The sequence below is a fragment of the Emys orbicularis genome, chromosome 6 (genome assembly GCF_028017835.1).
Source record: "Emys orbicularis isolate rEmyOrb1 chromosome 6, rEmyOrb1.hap1, whole genome shotgun sequence".
In the NCBI taxonomy this organism is placed as follows: Eukaryota; Metazoa; Chordata; order Testudines; family Emydidae; genus Emys; species Emys orbicularis.
This window is the reverse complement of record NC_088688.1, coordinates 55,932,495-55,946,728: the sequence shown is the minus strand read 5'-3', so window position 1 is coordinate 55,946,728 and position 14,234 is coordinate 55,932,495. Positions and strand designations below refer to the sequence as shown.

General features: G+C 44.4%; 1 protein-coding gene across 1 annotated transcript in view; it reads left to right on the top strand.

The window, feature by feature from the left end:
- TMEM161B (transmembrane protein 161B) overlaps positions 1-14,234 on the top strand; it is a 77,592-nt gene that overhangs the window by 29,414 nt on the left and 33,944 nt on the right. The window contains exons 3-4 of the mRNA XM_065406358.1: positions 8,759-8,842; positions 12,184-12,281. Of these exons, the coding sequence (XP_065262430.1) occupies positions 8,759-8,842; positions 12,184-12,281 (182 nt within the window). The remainder of the gene's footprint in view (positions 1-8,758; positions 8,843-12,183; positions 12,282-14,234) is intronic.

Below are 14,234 nucleotides of genomic sequence, written 5' to 3'. Positions count from 1 at the left end.
GTGTCACTACCAACCTCATCCTATGCAGGAGCCCTACCGCAGGCGAAATGGGGATAACAGGAGGCGGCACAATAATAACAATAGCTCCAATAGGCCAGGCTGGAGCCAAGGCCAACATAAGTCTCAGCCCGACCCTAAACCAGGCTTTTGAAGGTGCGCTCGAGGACAGTGTACCAGACCAATCATCGGATCCATCCCCTTGTTTCCTGGACCGCCTGTCCCGCTTCTCTTGTGCGTGGTTCAGTATTACGTCAGACCGCTGGGTGTTATGCATGGTGCAAAGCGGTTACAGGCTGCAGTTCTCCTCCCTGCCTACCTCCCACCCCTCTTCCCCGTCCCTCTTCAGGGACCCTTCTCATGAGCATCTCCTGGAAAAGGAAGTTTGCACGCTCCTAGAGGCGGGGGGCGGTACAGTTGGTACCAAAGGACCTAAGGGGAAAAGGGTTCTACTCCCGCTACTTCCTCATTCCCAAGGCCAAAGGAGGCCTTCGTCCCATTCTGGACCTGCGCGGGCTCAATAAGTTCCTGGTCAAGGCCCGGTTCCGCATGGTCTCTCTGGGCACCATCATCCCTTCCCTGGATCTGGGGGACTGGTACGCTGCCCTCGACATGAAGGACGCGTACTTTCATATCGCCATCCACTCGGCGCATCGCCGATTCCTGCGCTTCACTGTGAACCAAGAACATTACCAGTTCACGGTTCACCCGTTTGGCCTAGCTACGGCCCCACGGGTGTTCACAAAATGCATGGCGGTGGTGGTGGCCTTCTTACGGAGGCAGAGGGTTTGAGTTTACCCGTACCTCGACGACCGGCTCCTGGTGGGCCGGTCCGAAGAGGAGGTTCGGTCCCACGTGCAAGTGGCCCTGAGACTATTCCGCACGCTGGTGCTCCTGGTCAACGTCCCCAAGTCCACCTTCATTCCAACACATGGTGGAATTAATAGGGGCGGTCCTAGTTGCGGTACAGGCAAAGGCGAGCCTCCCAGTATCACGATTCCTGGCCATCCAGCAAGCAGTGAACTCCCTGTGCCAATTTCCCACTACAACTGCCAGATGCTGCCTGAGGCTGCTGGGCCACATGGCAGCATGCACACATGTGGTCAAGCATGCCAGACTGAAACTCAGGACGCTGCAGGCTTGGCTCACCCGTGTATACCGCCCAGGCAGGGACCCCCTGGACTTGGTAGTGACCGCCCCGAGGGAAGTGTTGGACTCCCTACAGTGGTGGCTGTCCCAGACCGTGGTTTGCGACGGCATCCCCTTTGCTGCACAACAGCTGGACCTGGCGCTTGTGACGGACGCGTCAGACCTCGGATGGGGTGCTCATCTAGGAGACCTCAGGGCTTTTGGTCGGGAGCGGAGCGGTCGCTCCATATCAATGTGAAGGAGCTCAGGGCGGTTCGTTTAGCCTGCCAGACCTTTCACGCCGCTTTGAGTGGTCACAGCGTGACAGTTCTGATGGACAACACGACCGCTATGTTTTACATAAACAAGCAGGGCGGAGCCCGCTCCTCACTGCTCTGCCACGAGGCTCTCCTCCTCTGGAACTTCTGCATAGCCCATGCCATTCACCTCGAGGCGTCACCTCTCCCTGGGGTGCGGAACAAACTAGTGGACCACCTCAGCAGGTCGTACCGCATGCATGAGTGGACGCTCAGAGCGGACGTCGTGTATTCGCTCTTCCGCAAGTGGGGGTTTCTCTGGGTAGACCTGTTTGCCGCCGGGGGCAACGCCCAGTGCCCGCAGTTCTGCTCATTCCAGGGCTGCAGCCGGGCTCAATAGCAGACGTGTTCGCGATCCCGTGGGGAGGGGAATTAAAATACGCCTTTCTACCGCTTCCTCTGGTGCACAAGGTCCTGCTCAAGGTGTGCAGGGATGGGGCGGCGGTCATCCTCATCGCCCTGGCCTGGCCCCGCCAGCACTGGTTCACTACGCTCTTGGAGCTGTCGGTGGAAACCCCGGTAACCCTGCCCCCACACCGGGACCTCATCACGCAGGACGGAGGGCGGCTCCTCCACCCCGACTTGCAATCACTGCATCTGATGGTGTGGAAGCTCTGTGGCTGAACGCTTTGGAGAGCCAGTGCTCCCTCCCTGTGCAGCAGGTTCTACTTGGTAGTAGGAAGCCTTCTACCAGGGCGACTTATCTGGCCAAGTGGAAAAGGTTCTTGTGCTGGTGTGGCCCCAACAGGTCCAGCCACACCAGGCTCCGGTGCCCACCATTCTAGAGTACCTACTGCACCTCAAGCAGGAGGGGTTGGCCCCGTCCTCGATCAGGGTACATCTGGCGGCCATCTCTGCCTTCCACCCGGGGTTTTCAGGGGGCTCGGTGTTCTCCCACCCAATGGTGAGGTGGTTCCTTAAAGGACTGGAGAGGGTGTTCCCTTACTTACGCCCCCCCAGTTCCCCCATCGAATCTCTACTTAGTCCTTTCTAAGTTCATGGAGCCCCCGTTCGAGACCCTTGTTACCTGCTCCCTCCTCCACCTTTCCTGGAAGGTGGCATTCCTGGTGGCCATTACCTCGGCCAGAAGGGTATCTGAGCTGAGGGCACTCACCCTTTCGTAAATCCACGCAGCTGTTCGTGGTCGTGGCGGAAAGGATGAGAGGCCTCCCGGTGTCGGCGCAGTGAATCTCCTCCTGGATTACAGACTGCATTCGGGCGTGTTATGACCTCACAGGTGTTCCGGCCCCGCCGGTCACTGCCCACTCGACCAGGGCGCAAGCAGCTTCAGCGGCTTTCCTGGCACAGGTCCCAGTCCAGGAGATCTGCAGAGCAGCCACCTGGTTGTCGGTGCATACCTTCACAACCCACTACCCCACTACACGGTCAACCAGCAGGCCCAAGAGGACCCGGCGGTTGGCGTGGCGGTCCTCCGATCAATTGCTCCGTGACTCCTACCCTCCTCCGAAGGTAAGCTTGTGATTCACCTAATGTGGAATGGACGTGAACAAGCACTCGAAGAAGAAAAAACGGTTACCTACCTTTTCCTAACTGTTGTTCTTTGAGGTGTGTTGTTCACGTCCATTCCACTACCCGCCCTCCTACCTCTCTGTCGGAGTTGCCAGCAAGAAGGAACTGGAGGGGGTTGGGCCAGTGGGGGTATATATGCATGGCGCAGTGGTGCCGCTCAGGCAGGGGCCCCGCCGGCCCGACAGGTACCGCTAAGGGAAAAGTTTCCAATGCTCGTGCACGCAACGCGCGCACACCTAATGTGGAATGGACATGAACAACACATCTCGAAGAACAACAGTTACGAAAAGGTAGGTAACCGTTTTTTCCACTCTTGCTTTGCCTTTTATATAAGCAGTATTTAGAAATTTACCAAAAATTATATTTTCTTACTACTTCATACAGTAAAATTTGTGTAAATTTCAATATACCGCTCCCTCACAACAATAGATCAAACAGACATAATGGGTTGCAAAGGGAGCGTTCCCAGTATGATTGTTTCCATAATAACTAAAAACAGCAGCTATTGTGAATGTAAATCTTTATCTTAAATTTTAGAAAACTGTAGTTGGTTTATTCTTCCAAAGAAACTCTACATCATTAGAAAATGCTATACTGTTTCTCAGAGGGCATTTTCCAGATTTTAACAATAACCTTCCAAGTTATTAGTGAAGTCCCAAATCATCACTTTTTCAATGATTTCTGAAGAAGTACATTTGGATTATGTGTACGTTCTCCAAACATCTTACTAGTATTTCTACATGATTTTCCACTACCATTTTCTTCTGCAGTTTAGGGTTACCTCCCCTTTTAAAAAAACAAAAGACCCCACTCCCATCCTGTTACAAGGTGGAGTTGTGGGAATTGATTAGGGTAGCAGTTATTTGAGCATAAGATGGTGCCAACCCCTGTCCTTGAAAAATAACTAGAAGTCCCAAAGTGTACATATTTATATATTGATATTTGAGAATGGCCTGTTTAGCTTGTATGCATATTGGGAGCTGTTGAGTTTCAAGGAAGAGAGGGGAATGATGGTAATTTACAGGTAGATAACCTAAATTTGAATGGAACTGCTAAATTTTTGTCTGTGCAAGGTCTCTTACTGCTGGGTGTTATCTGGAGCATATTAAGCACCAGAGCAGCACAGATTTGAGTGCTCTAAAAATAATTAATGAACTCTTTCATCTTCACTTGAAAAAGGAATTGCCAGTACCATTTATCTCTAACAGGTGTGTGCTGAGTTTTTTGAGTTTTGAGACTTTCAAATGGCATTCTTTTCTTCCCTTTCCTATGTTCCCTTAAAAAACAAAATACGAACGCAGGAGGAGATGGGTGGGGAATTTCTAGAACAAAATAAGTGTCCAAAACACAAGACCTGGTAGTAATGAGAGATCTTTAACTACACATATATCAGTTGGAAAGTAATGTGCAAAACACACTGTCCAACAAGTAGTTGGAATGTGTTTGGGACAACATTTTATTTAAGAAGGTGGAAAAAATAACAGGAGGTCAGCTTTGAGATGTTTCTGACTAATGGGGAGGAATTGGTTGAGAATCTGAGGGTGGAAGGCTACTTGGGTGAAAGTGATGTCAAAATGATAGTTCATGATTCTAAGTAAAGGAAGGAGTGAGAGCAGCAGAATAAGGACAACGGACTTCAGAAAAGCAGACTTTGACGTGGGTCCCACAGTAAGGAAATCTAAGGAGAAAGGGAGAGATGACAATTTCTGAGAGACAGTATTAAAGGCACAAGAGCAACCTATACCAATGTAGAGAAAAGACAGGAAGAACAGTAAGAGACCAATATAGCTGTATCTGTAGCTCTTTCATGACCAGAATATCAAAAAGTGTCAACTTGGACAAATTGGCAAGGATGAAAATAAAAGAATAGTTATAGCATGACAAAATCAGAAAGGCTAAGGCACAAAGAGTTCAACTAGTAAGGGATGTGAATAGAAGTAAGAAGATGCTCTATAAATACATTAGAGGTAAGGGAAAGGCAAAGGATGGTCTAGGTCCATTAGTTAATGGGGAAAGAGACTAATAACGGATGATGCAAAGAAGGTTGAAGTGTTAAATGCCTATTTTGAGTCAGTCTTCACTGAAAAGGTTAACTGTGACCAGATGCTTAACACAATTAATATTAACCAAGGGGAAGGAACATAGGCCAAATTAGGGAAAGAACAGGTTAAAGAATATTTCAATAAATTAATGTATTCAGGACAGCAGCACTTGATGAAATTCACCCTAGAGTACTTAAGGACAATAAGCAATCTAAGAACCATTAGCGATGATTTTTAAGAGCTCATGAAAGATGGGTGAGGTCCCAGAGGATTGGAGAAGGGCAAACATAGTACCTATCTTTAAAGAGAGAGGGAAAGAGGAGGACCTGGGAAATTATAGACCAGTCAACCTGATACCCATAAGGATACCAGAACAAATTATTAAACAATCAATTTGTAAGTACCAAGAAGATAATTGGGTGTTAACTAATAGACCACATGGATTTGTCAAGAACAAATCATGCCAAACCAACCTAGCTTCCTTCTTTGACAGGGTTACTGGCCTACTGGATAAGGGGGAAGCTATAGATCTGATAGATGTTGATTTTAGTAAGGCTTTTGATGCAGTCGCACATGACATTCCATAAGCAAACTAGGGAAATGTGATCTAGATGAAATTGCTATAAGATGGGTGTACAACTGCTGAAAAATCATTCTCACAGAATAGTTATCAGTGATTCATTTCAAACTGGGAGGACACTTTAAGTGGGGGTCCCACAGAAAAGTGCCGTTGTTCTGGTACTATTCAGTATTTTCATTAATGACTTGAAGTGCAGAGTGGAGAATACACTTATTAAATTTGTGGATGGCATGAAGCTGGGATGGGTTACAAGCACTTTGGAGGACAGGATTAGAATACAAAATGATCTTGATAAGTTGGAGAGTTGGTCTGAAAGGAATGTGATGAAATTCAGTGATGACAAGTGCAAAGTAGTACACTTAGGAAGGAAAAATCAGATGCACAAGTACAAAATGGGGAATAGCTGTGTAGGCAGTAGTACTGCAGAAAAGGATCCGGGCATTTATAGTGGATCACAAAGAGAATGAGTCGTCAATATGGTGCTGTTGTGAATAAAGCAAATGTCATTCCTGCGGTATATTAACTGGGAGATTCCTCTCTCCTGAATGCTGGGAGGCCTTAGATGGTGTGTGTATGTCTGTGTGCGTCCATCCAGTATTGGGTACCAAACCATAAGAAAGATGTGGAAAAATTGGAGAGTCCAGAGGAGAGCAACAAAAATAAAGGTTTAGAGAACCTGATCTATGAGGAAAGGTTGAAAAAAGTTGGTTATATTTAGTCTAGAGAAGAAAAGACTGAGGTGGGGACAGGACATAAGTCTTCAAATATGTAAAAGGTCATCATAAAGAGAATGGTGGTCAGTTGTTCGCCATGTCTACCAAGGGCAGGACAAGAAGTAGTTGGCTTAGCTTGTAGCAAGTGTGCTTTAGGTTAATATCAGGAAAAACGTTCTGACTAAAAGATAGTTAAGCTTAACTGTGTACTTGAATAATATACTTGTAGATCTAATTTAATATTTGAACAGGAATTGATTTTTTTTCAGCTTTTAGTTAATTACTGTTATAAAAGTCCCATATGGAATTCCAAGGGCAACATATGTGATAGGCATGTGTAGGACCCATGGATCTTGAGAGGTTGGTTGTGGGGGGTATTGATAACTGTCACAGTGGAGATGTGTGTGCAGCTTTTGAATTTGTTATGACACAGTCTGGTGCCGCTTTGAGTTGGTGGGTGTATGTCATCCAGTGCACTAACTGCCCCAATAACAACTATCTGGGTGAAACCAGACAATCACTACACTCTTGAATTAACTCCTACAGAAAAATGATAAGACCAAAAAACCTCATCACCCGTGGGTGAATACTTTTTACAAAATGATCACTCTGTATCTGACTTCTCAGTCTTTTTCCTCAAAGGAAACCTGTACAACACCTTCAAAAGATGAGCCTGGGAACATAAATTAACTGGTAGATACCAAAAATCATGGACTCAATAGCCTCACTGGATTTATGGCTCAATACAACAATCTAGAACCTACTAACCCTCCTTTTTCCTATGATTGCATGAGTGTTAACTGCCCATTTCATCTTGAATGGTCTTCTACAGCATTTTAACTCCTTATGCTAAACAGTCTGTTCCATCTTGCATTTAGCTGTGACAATGAGTACCTTTCACAGACCTGAAGAAGAGTTCCATGTAGCGTGAAAACTTCTCTTTCATCAACAGAGATTGGTCCAATAAAAGATATTTCCTTACCCGCCTCATTTCTCTAATATCCTGGAAACAACACTGCAATTAATTGTCATAATATTCATTCCCAACGTAAATTCAAGAAATATTCTTCCTTCTGTCAAGCAGCAAAGTCCAGTCCTGAGGAGCACTGGCAGTCTTAGGGAAGAGAAGTCATGTTTCTTGTATTGAGATTTGTCAGGCATCTGCATGAGCATTGGTATATACATTCACCCATATTTTATATATTGGTTATTTTAACCTGGGCCTTTTTTTGGGGGGGGGGGCAGAAGTCAGTGCTGTAGTGCCCCAGGAAAGATGGAATATATATAATATACTTTGTTTTAGATGTCCATATTTAAAGGATGCTTCTGCTTCCCACCCTGGAGGCACATAGCTATGAAAATCCCATTGTAATGGATCTGCGGACCTGAGCACAATAAAGAATAGGAAAAATTGTTTGTCCATTTTTTTTTTTTCTTTCTTTCTTTCTTTCTTTCTTTCAAGTAATGAGGTCCACAGATCTGGCCTGCCCTGTAGACAAATTCCATCATCTGGAATAAAGATGGAAATTGACATCCCCTTCCCATTCCCTTGCTGTCACTGACCAACTGATCTGATTCTGGCCCCTAATTACAATCAGTCTGAAGTAACAGATCTGTGGATCTTATTACTTTAAGAAAAGAAACTTTAAGGTAAGTGCAGATACATTTTCCCATTGTGGTGTTTTCTTTAATACTTAGGCTCTCCTACCCCTCCCCCCCCCCCCCCCCCCCCAGCCTCAACATTTCAGAATGAAAATGTGGCTGATGTATCAGATCACCACCTGACTGAGAAGGAACTCTTGTGTAAACTTTCTTGTTTTTGGAACTGAAGGACCCAGGGTTCTAGGCAGTTACATCCTATCTGGCATAGAAGATAGGGCCACATGAGGATTTGGCCAGCTCCATCTTCTCCATACTTCCTGCAATAGCTGTTCCAGCGTAACTCCCACATGTGGACAATTTAGTCTGGAGTAAAAGTGACTTCATTCTGGAATAATTACTCATTTCAAAATAGTGTCCACACAAGGGAGTTATTCCAGAGTAATGACTGTCATAGTTATTCCAATTTTCTCCATTTAGATGAGGCCTTAATTGCTGTATTTGTAATGTCAATTTAAACCAGTTCAGTGTTTTAATGTGTAAGGGAGCTTTTCTTGTAAAATTTAAGACTGTCAATGCATTCTCTTACTAACTTAGGATCTGAGCAACTTAAGTACTTGTGTTTGTTTGGAAAGATTTTTCTGTTCCCCTCAAAAAGAAATGAAGGTTTAGCCCTAACTGTTTCAGGGTTCAGTTTCCTGCCACTCCCCCTCTCCCAAACACAGAGGTAAAATATTTCCTTGAAAAGCAGCAAGTAGCAGATGCTTTAATCTGTAACTTGTAACTCTCTTAAATATGAGAGTTTAATTGCTCTTCTTTGTTTTGTGTTTTAACTTAAAATTTCTGTTTTAGTTTACGATGGTATCAACATCCCACTGAAGAAGAATTACGAATTCTTGCAGGGAAGCAACAAAGGGGGAAAAGCAAAAAAGATAGGTAAATGTTTTATTTAATAATCTTAAGCACTTTAACATACTGTATGCAATGACTTATTTGCCACCTGATTTTGCTAAGACATTCTATTCCGTGCCAGGCTATAATTTTGTAATATAATGTGTAGGGCATCGCTTGAGAGCAAGATGTGCTGCCATTTGCCCTCTACTTCTATTTTTAACCTACTTGAAATTTATTTTTAATGAACTTTGAAAGTGTTTGGTTCAGTCTTTTAGTTTAAAAAAAGCTCAAATTTGAATTCTTTTTTAAAAGGAATTCTATCAGCACAGCTTTTCCTCATAGTATCAGTCTCAAATTTCTTGTTGCATTTCAACATCCTGTTTACTTTGTTTGCTGCAACTGTGTACTGAATTTGGAGACTGAGATATTCTCTAGTAACTAAAAGGAAACTCGTTTTGTTACGAGAGTTATTATACCTCTACCCCGATATAACACGAATTCGGATATAACGCGGTAAAGCAGTGCTCCGGGGGCGGGGCTGCGCACTCCAGCGGATCAAAGCAAGTTCGATATAACACGGTTTCACCTATAACGCGGTAAGATTTTTTGGCTCCCGAGGACAGCGTTATATCGAGGTAGAGGTGTGTCTTGTAATCATTCACAAACTACATTTGTGGTCTAATCACCAGATGTCAAAGCAGTCTTTCTGTATTATTGCTTAGCTTAACCTTCTGACTTGTGTTGACATTCAACTTGAAAATGTGTTGTTCACGTAGAAGTTTGAAAATAAAGATTAACAATTTATGCAATATTTCCTTCAACTTTTACAGCTCTAATGTTTAAACTTCTGTCATCAATAAGCCTTTCTCTCATTTTGTTATAACAAATTAGAGCAAAAATAACTAAACGTATAAACTAGTAATATATCAATATTGATAGGTATTCATATGAATACCTATCAATCATTGATACAGACTTACTAGTAATCTGTAAAATTCCTACACCAAAACTTTCAAGGTTTGAGTTAATATTGCTGAACTGTATATCCCACCAATGCAAACCATAAAAAGCAAGACAAGAAGCAGCTAAGTCACGCAATACCCATCTCCTGTCCAATCATTAGTAGTCTTTCTCAACCAGAACTACCTTCTACCATCCACAGCCTGCATATTTCTCTCATTTAGAAGTCATCATGCAGTTTCAGGTCTGACAGGAAATATAATACACCATTATGTGCATATGTACAAGCTTCAGTTTTTTTCTATATAAAAATTGCTACTAAATTTAGTAGCAATCAGTAATATAATTCACCTAGTCACAAAACTTTTTTGAAACATGGAAAAAACATCTTGCGGTCACCATTTGAAATTTGACATTGTGCCTATCATATTTACACACTAATAAAATTGATATACTGTATAACTTATAACAGAGGGTCCTGTGGCACCTTTAAGACTAACAGAAGTATTGGAGCATAAGCTTTCGTGGGTGAATGCCCACTTCATTAGACGCAAGACTTGCATCTGATGAAGTGGGCATTCACCCACGAAAGCTTATGCTCCAATACTTCTGTTAGTCTTAAAGGTGCCACAGGACCCTCAGTCTGAATCTGTAAAAAGCAACAAACACGGTTACCCCTCTGATACTTGGATAACTTATGAAAGTCACACCAACCTTATAATAATCATCAGAACATATGAATATATAACCAATAAATGTGGCTGCATGTATGACTCTAGGTGTAGAACAGTTGTTTAGAGGAGTAGAAAAATGTCTTAAACTTGTTTCTATTTGGTGGTTAACAGGAGAACTGGTGTGGCAGGGATCTACATCATCTGATCAGCTGGATCAGGGGTCTCAAACTCAATTTACCTTAGGGCCAGTTCCAGTCCTCAAATCCTCCCAGAGGGCCAATAATATCACTCATGCCGCCCAGAAACCACCCTCCAAAACTCTGCCCCCCAAAAAAACTCCACCCTCCACCTGCCTAAGGCTCTGGGAGGGAGCTTGGGGGGCGGGGGAGGAGGTTTGGGGTTCGGGCTCTGGGAGAGAGTTGGGGTGAAGAAGGGATGAGAGTTTGGGCTCTGGGAGGGAGTTTGGGTGCTGGGTGCAGGCTCTGGGCTGGGGCAGGTGGTGGGGGTGCAGGAGGAAGGGGGAGGGAGTTTGGGGGCAGGAGGGGGTGTGTGGGATGGGGGAGTGGGTGCGGGCTCTGGGAGGGAGGGAAGGGGTGTGGGCTCTGGGAGGGAGTTTGGGGGCTGGGGGTGTGTGGGAAGAGGGTGCAGGCTCTGAGAGGGTTGTGGGGGTGCAGCGCTTACATGGGGTTCCAAGGCGGGCCGGGCTGGGGCACTCCCCCCTGCAGCTTCCCATTGGCTGCAGGGGCGTTCGGGGCAGAGGCAGCGCGTGGAGGCACAGCCCCACCTGGGGCCGCAGGGAGGGGCTGGCCAACACGTGGAGCGAGCAGGGAGACACCGCTCAGCTCTGCTGCGCTGCCGGGACCCCGGGCCATTGTAAATCGCCTGGGGGTGGGGGAGCGCCCGGGGGCAGCAGGTGGGGCCAAGGGAGAGACCCGGCCCCAAAACTGCTGGAGCCCCGCGGGCCACATTGAGGAGGTTCGTGGGCCGTAAATGGCATGCGGGCCGCGAGTTTGAGACCCCTGAGCTGGATTGTACTTGCCAACTATTGCAGCATAACAGGCTGTGGTACTCTAAGGGTGGGTATGTCTACGTTGGGGGGGCAAAAATAAAACCCAGGGCAGCGAGTCTCAGAGCCTGGGTCTACAGACTCAAGCTTGTGTTATGGCGCTAAAAATAGCAGGGCGGACATTCCCACTCAGGCTCGGAGGCCCAGCCTGAACTCCAGCTTGAGCAGGAACATCTACACTGCTGTTTCCTCTTTTCTTATTGAGCTAGAGCCCCTATGTCCTGTGCTGCTGATCCACCCTCTCTTCCAGCAACACCAGTTATCTTCAAAGCTGGATAACTGATAATTAATTCCAGTAAATATTTCTCAGCAACTTACAAACTCCAGCTGATGACAAGTGGTATTCTCTCCGTGTGATTTTAACATTGCTTTCTGTCAGTCTCCAGCTGAGATGCCTGAGCCTCAGCTTCAAAGCCTCAGATTGGCATTCCTTGGTAATTTAGACACGCATGTACAATCAACAGTATTTCAAACTTTGACATGGTAAAGCTAATAAACACGTTCATCTCAGTTATTATCTTGATATGTGTAGAATTTAACTCAAATTACATTTTTATATATAAAAAGTGCAAATATAAAAAATGTTCAGCATGTAACAACTTTTAAAGAGCTTACTATTGAAATCAAGGTAATGTTATAATAGTGAATAGATTTTTGATTAGTTGTGTGCATGGCTTTTACAGAAAATATAACGGTCATATTGAAAATAAACCCCTAACCATTCCTAAGGATATTGATCTTCATCTGGAAACAAAGTTAGTTACTGAAGTGGACACTTTAGGTAAGATAAATTTTTGTAATTGGTTGAATGTTATCCCAAATATATTCTGTGATTACAATATGTTCTTTTCTATCAAGTACATATTATTTGTGATATATACTGGAATATTTTTATGGCTAATGAGAGAGTAAAAACACAACTCATTACAAAGAAGGAAATTAGCTGAAAAGCAAGAAGTAGAACTCTTCTCTTGTTCCTTGCTTGATATCTTAATATCTGCATTAAAGAGAAGAATGGATGAGAGAAATCCAGCATAACAGATATATATTGCTACAACAGACATCTCTAGCAATGTAAGAGGACACTGGAAAAGATCAGATCATACACAGTGTACTTGAAAACGTGACAATATATGGTCGTATGCTAGTGTAGGAAGATGAGATGATTGGTGCATGTGGAAAATAAAGATAAAACCACTAGAAAGTACATGGGCACTGTGGTGGTGGGGAAACCTAAACATCTCCGATAGATATCTGACATTCTAAAGTAAAATATTTAGAAACCACAAGGAGATGCTAGAGAAACAAGCAGATGCAAATAACTTAAGTTCCTGGGATGGAGGTTGTGTCCCTAAAATATCAGGACCATGACACATAGCTATTATTAATAGGCATATGTTGTGTTGAGAAGGAGAACCCCCACAGAGCTTAAGTTGGCCATTACAATGATTAAAATGTTTAATCAAAAACAGAAAGACACAATGTTTGAAACTAGCTTGTGAGCAAGGAAAGAATTTACAAATGTCAATAAGTACGAAATAAGATGACTATTACTCTAAAGAGCCTTCCTGACAGCAAAGCAAAGTTCTGCTAGAAAAAGATGATTAGCACATCTGCAGACCTTAGACTGTATCATTTAAAAAAAGGATTAAGTTATAATGCATTGAAATAACAACCAATTTAGTTGTTTTGATTACAGTTAAATTAAGACAAGTGCTTTGCCAGAAGCCTTTGACTTAGTCTCTGAAGTTGTAAGGTGTGAAAGGGTTGGGAAGGTTTTGTGTGCATTTCTTACATTTTACAACAGGGGTCGGCAACGTTCGGCACGCGGCTCGCCAGGGTAAGCACCCTGGCGGGCCGGGCCAGTTTGTTTATCTGCTGACGCGGCAGGTTTGGCCGATCGGGGCCCCCACTGGCCGCGGTTCGCCGTCCCGGGCCAATGGGGGCGGCGAGAAGCGGCGCGGGCGAGCGATGTGCCGAACCTGCTGCGTCAGCAGGTAAATAAACTGGCCCGGCCCGCCAGGGTGCTTACCCTGGCGAACCGCGTGCCGAACGTTGCCAACCCCTGTTTTAGAATTAGGAGCTTCACTTTGATGCAGTTGCTAAAGTTGACAGGAGAGAAGTTTTCTCCGTGCAAACCACCTAATATGCAGGAGGCATGGCATACCAGTGGTTTCTAGCCAAATAATTTCAGATTATTTTGCAAGCCAACAGAGACCATCAAAATCCTGAAGAAGAAAAATCTTTTGATTTTTAGAAGGGTGGGGGAGCAATTCCACACAAAATGTTAAGCATACATTACAGGTTAAGCACTCAGATGACAAAATTTAATGTAGATAGAACCCAAACTATTTGGCACTTTGTCTTGAATTGCAGCTGGAAATAAATTGGAAGTCATCTCATATTTTGGAATTTAAGTGCAGGACTCTCCTTTCAAAAAGCATCACTAAGCAAGCAGTGCATAAAACCTGAATACTAAATAATACTTCATAATATTTGAACTTTCTGCATTAGATGAGGTCTTTGAATGGAATTCATGTGTTAACCCTGTGTACTTCGTGTTACAATAATCTGGTCCAGAAGTGAAAAAGGCCTGGATAAATTACCAAGTACCGAAGAGCAAAAGCATTGTTTTGCCACTGCTGCTACTTGAATATCTTAGATCTGCCTGGACATCAAGAAGCAGCAGTTGTAAAGACTTCAAGTATATTTTCTTTTAACCATGTGGTCCCTC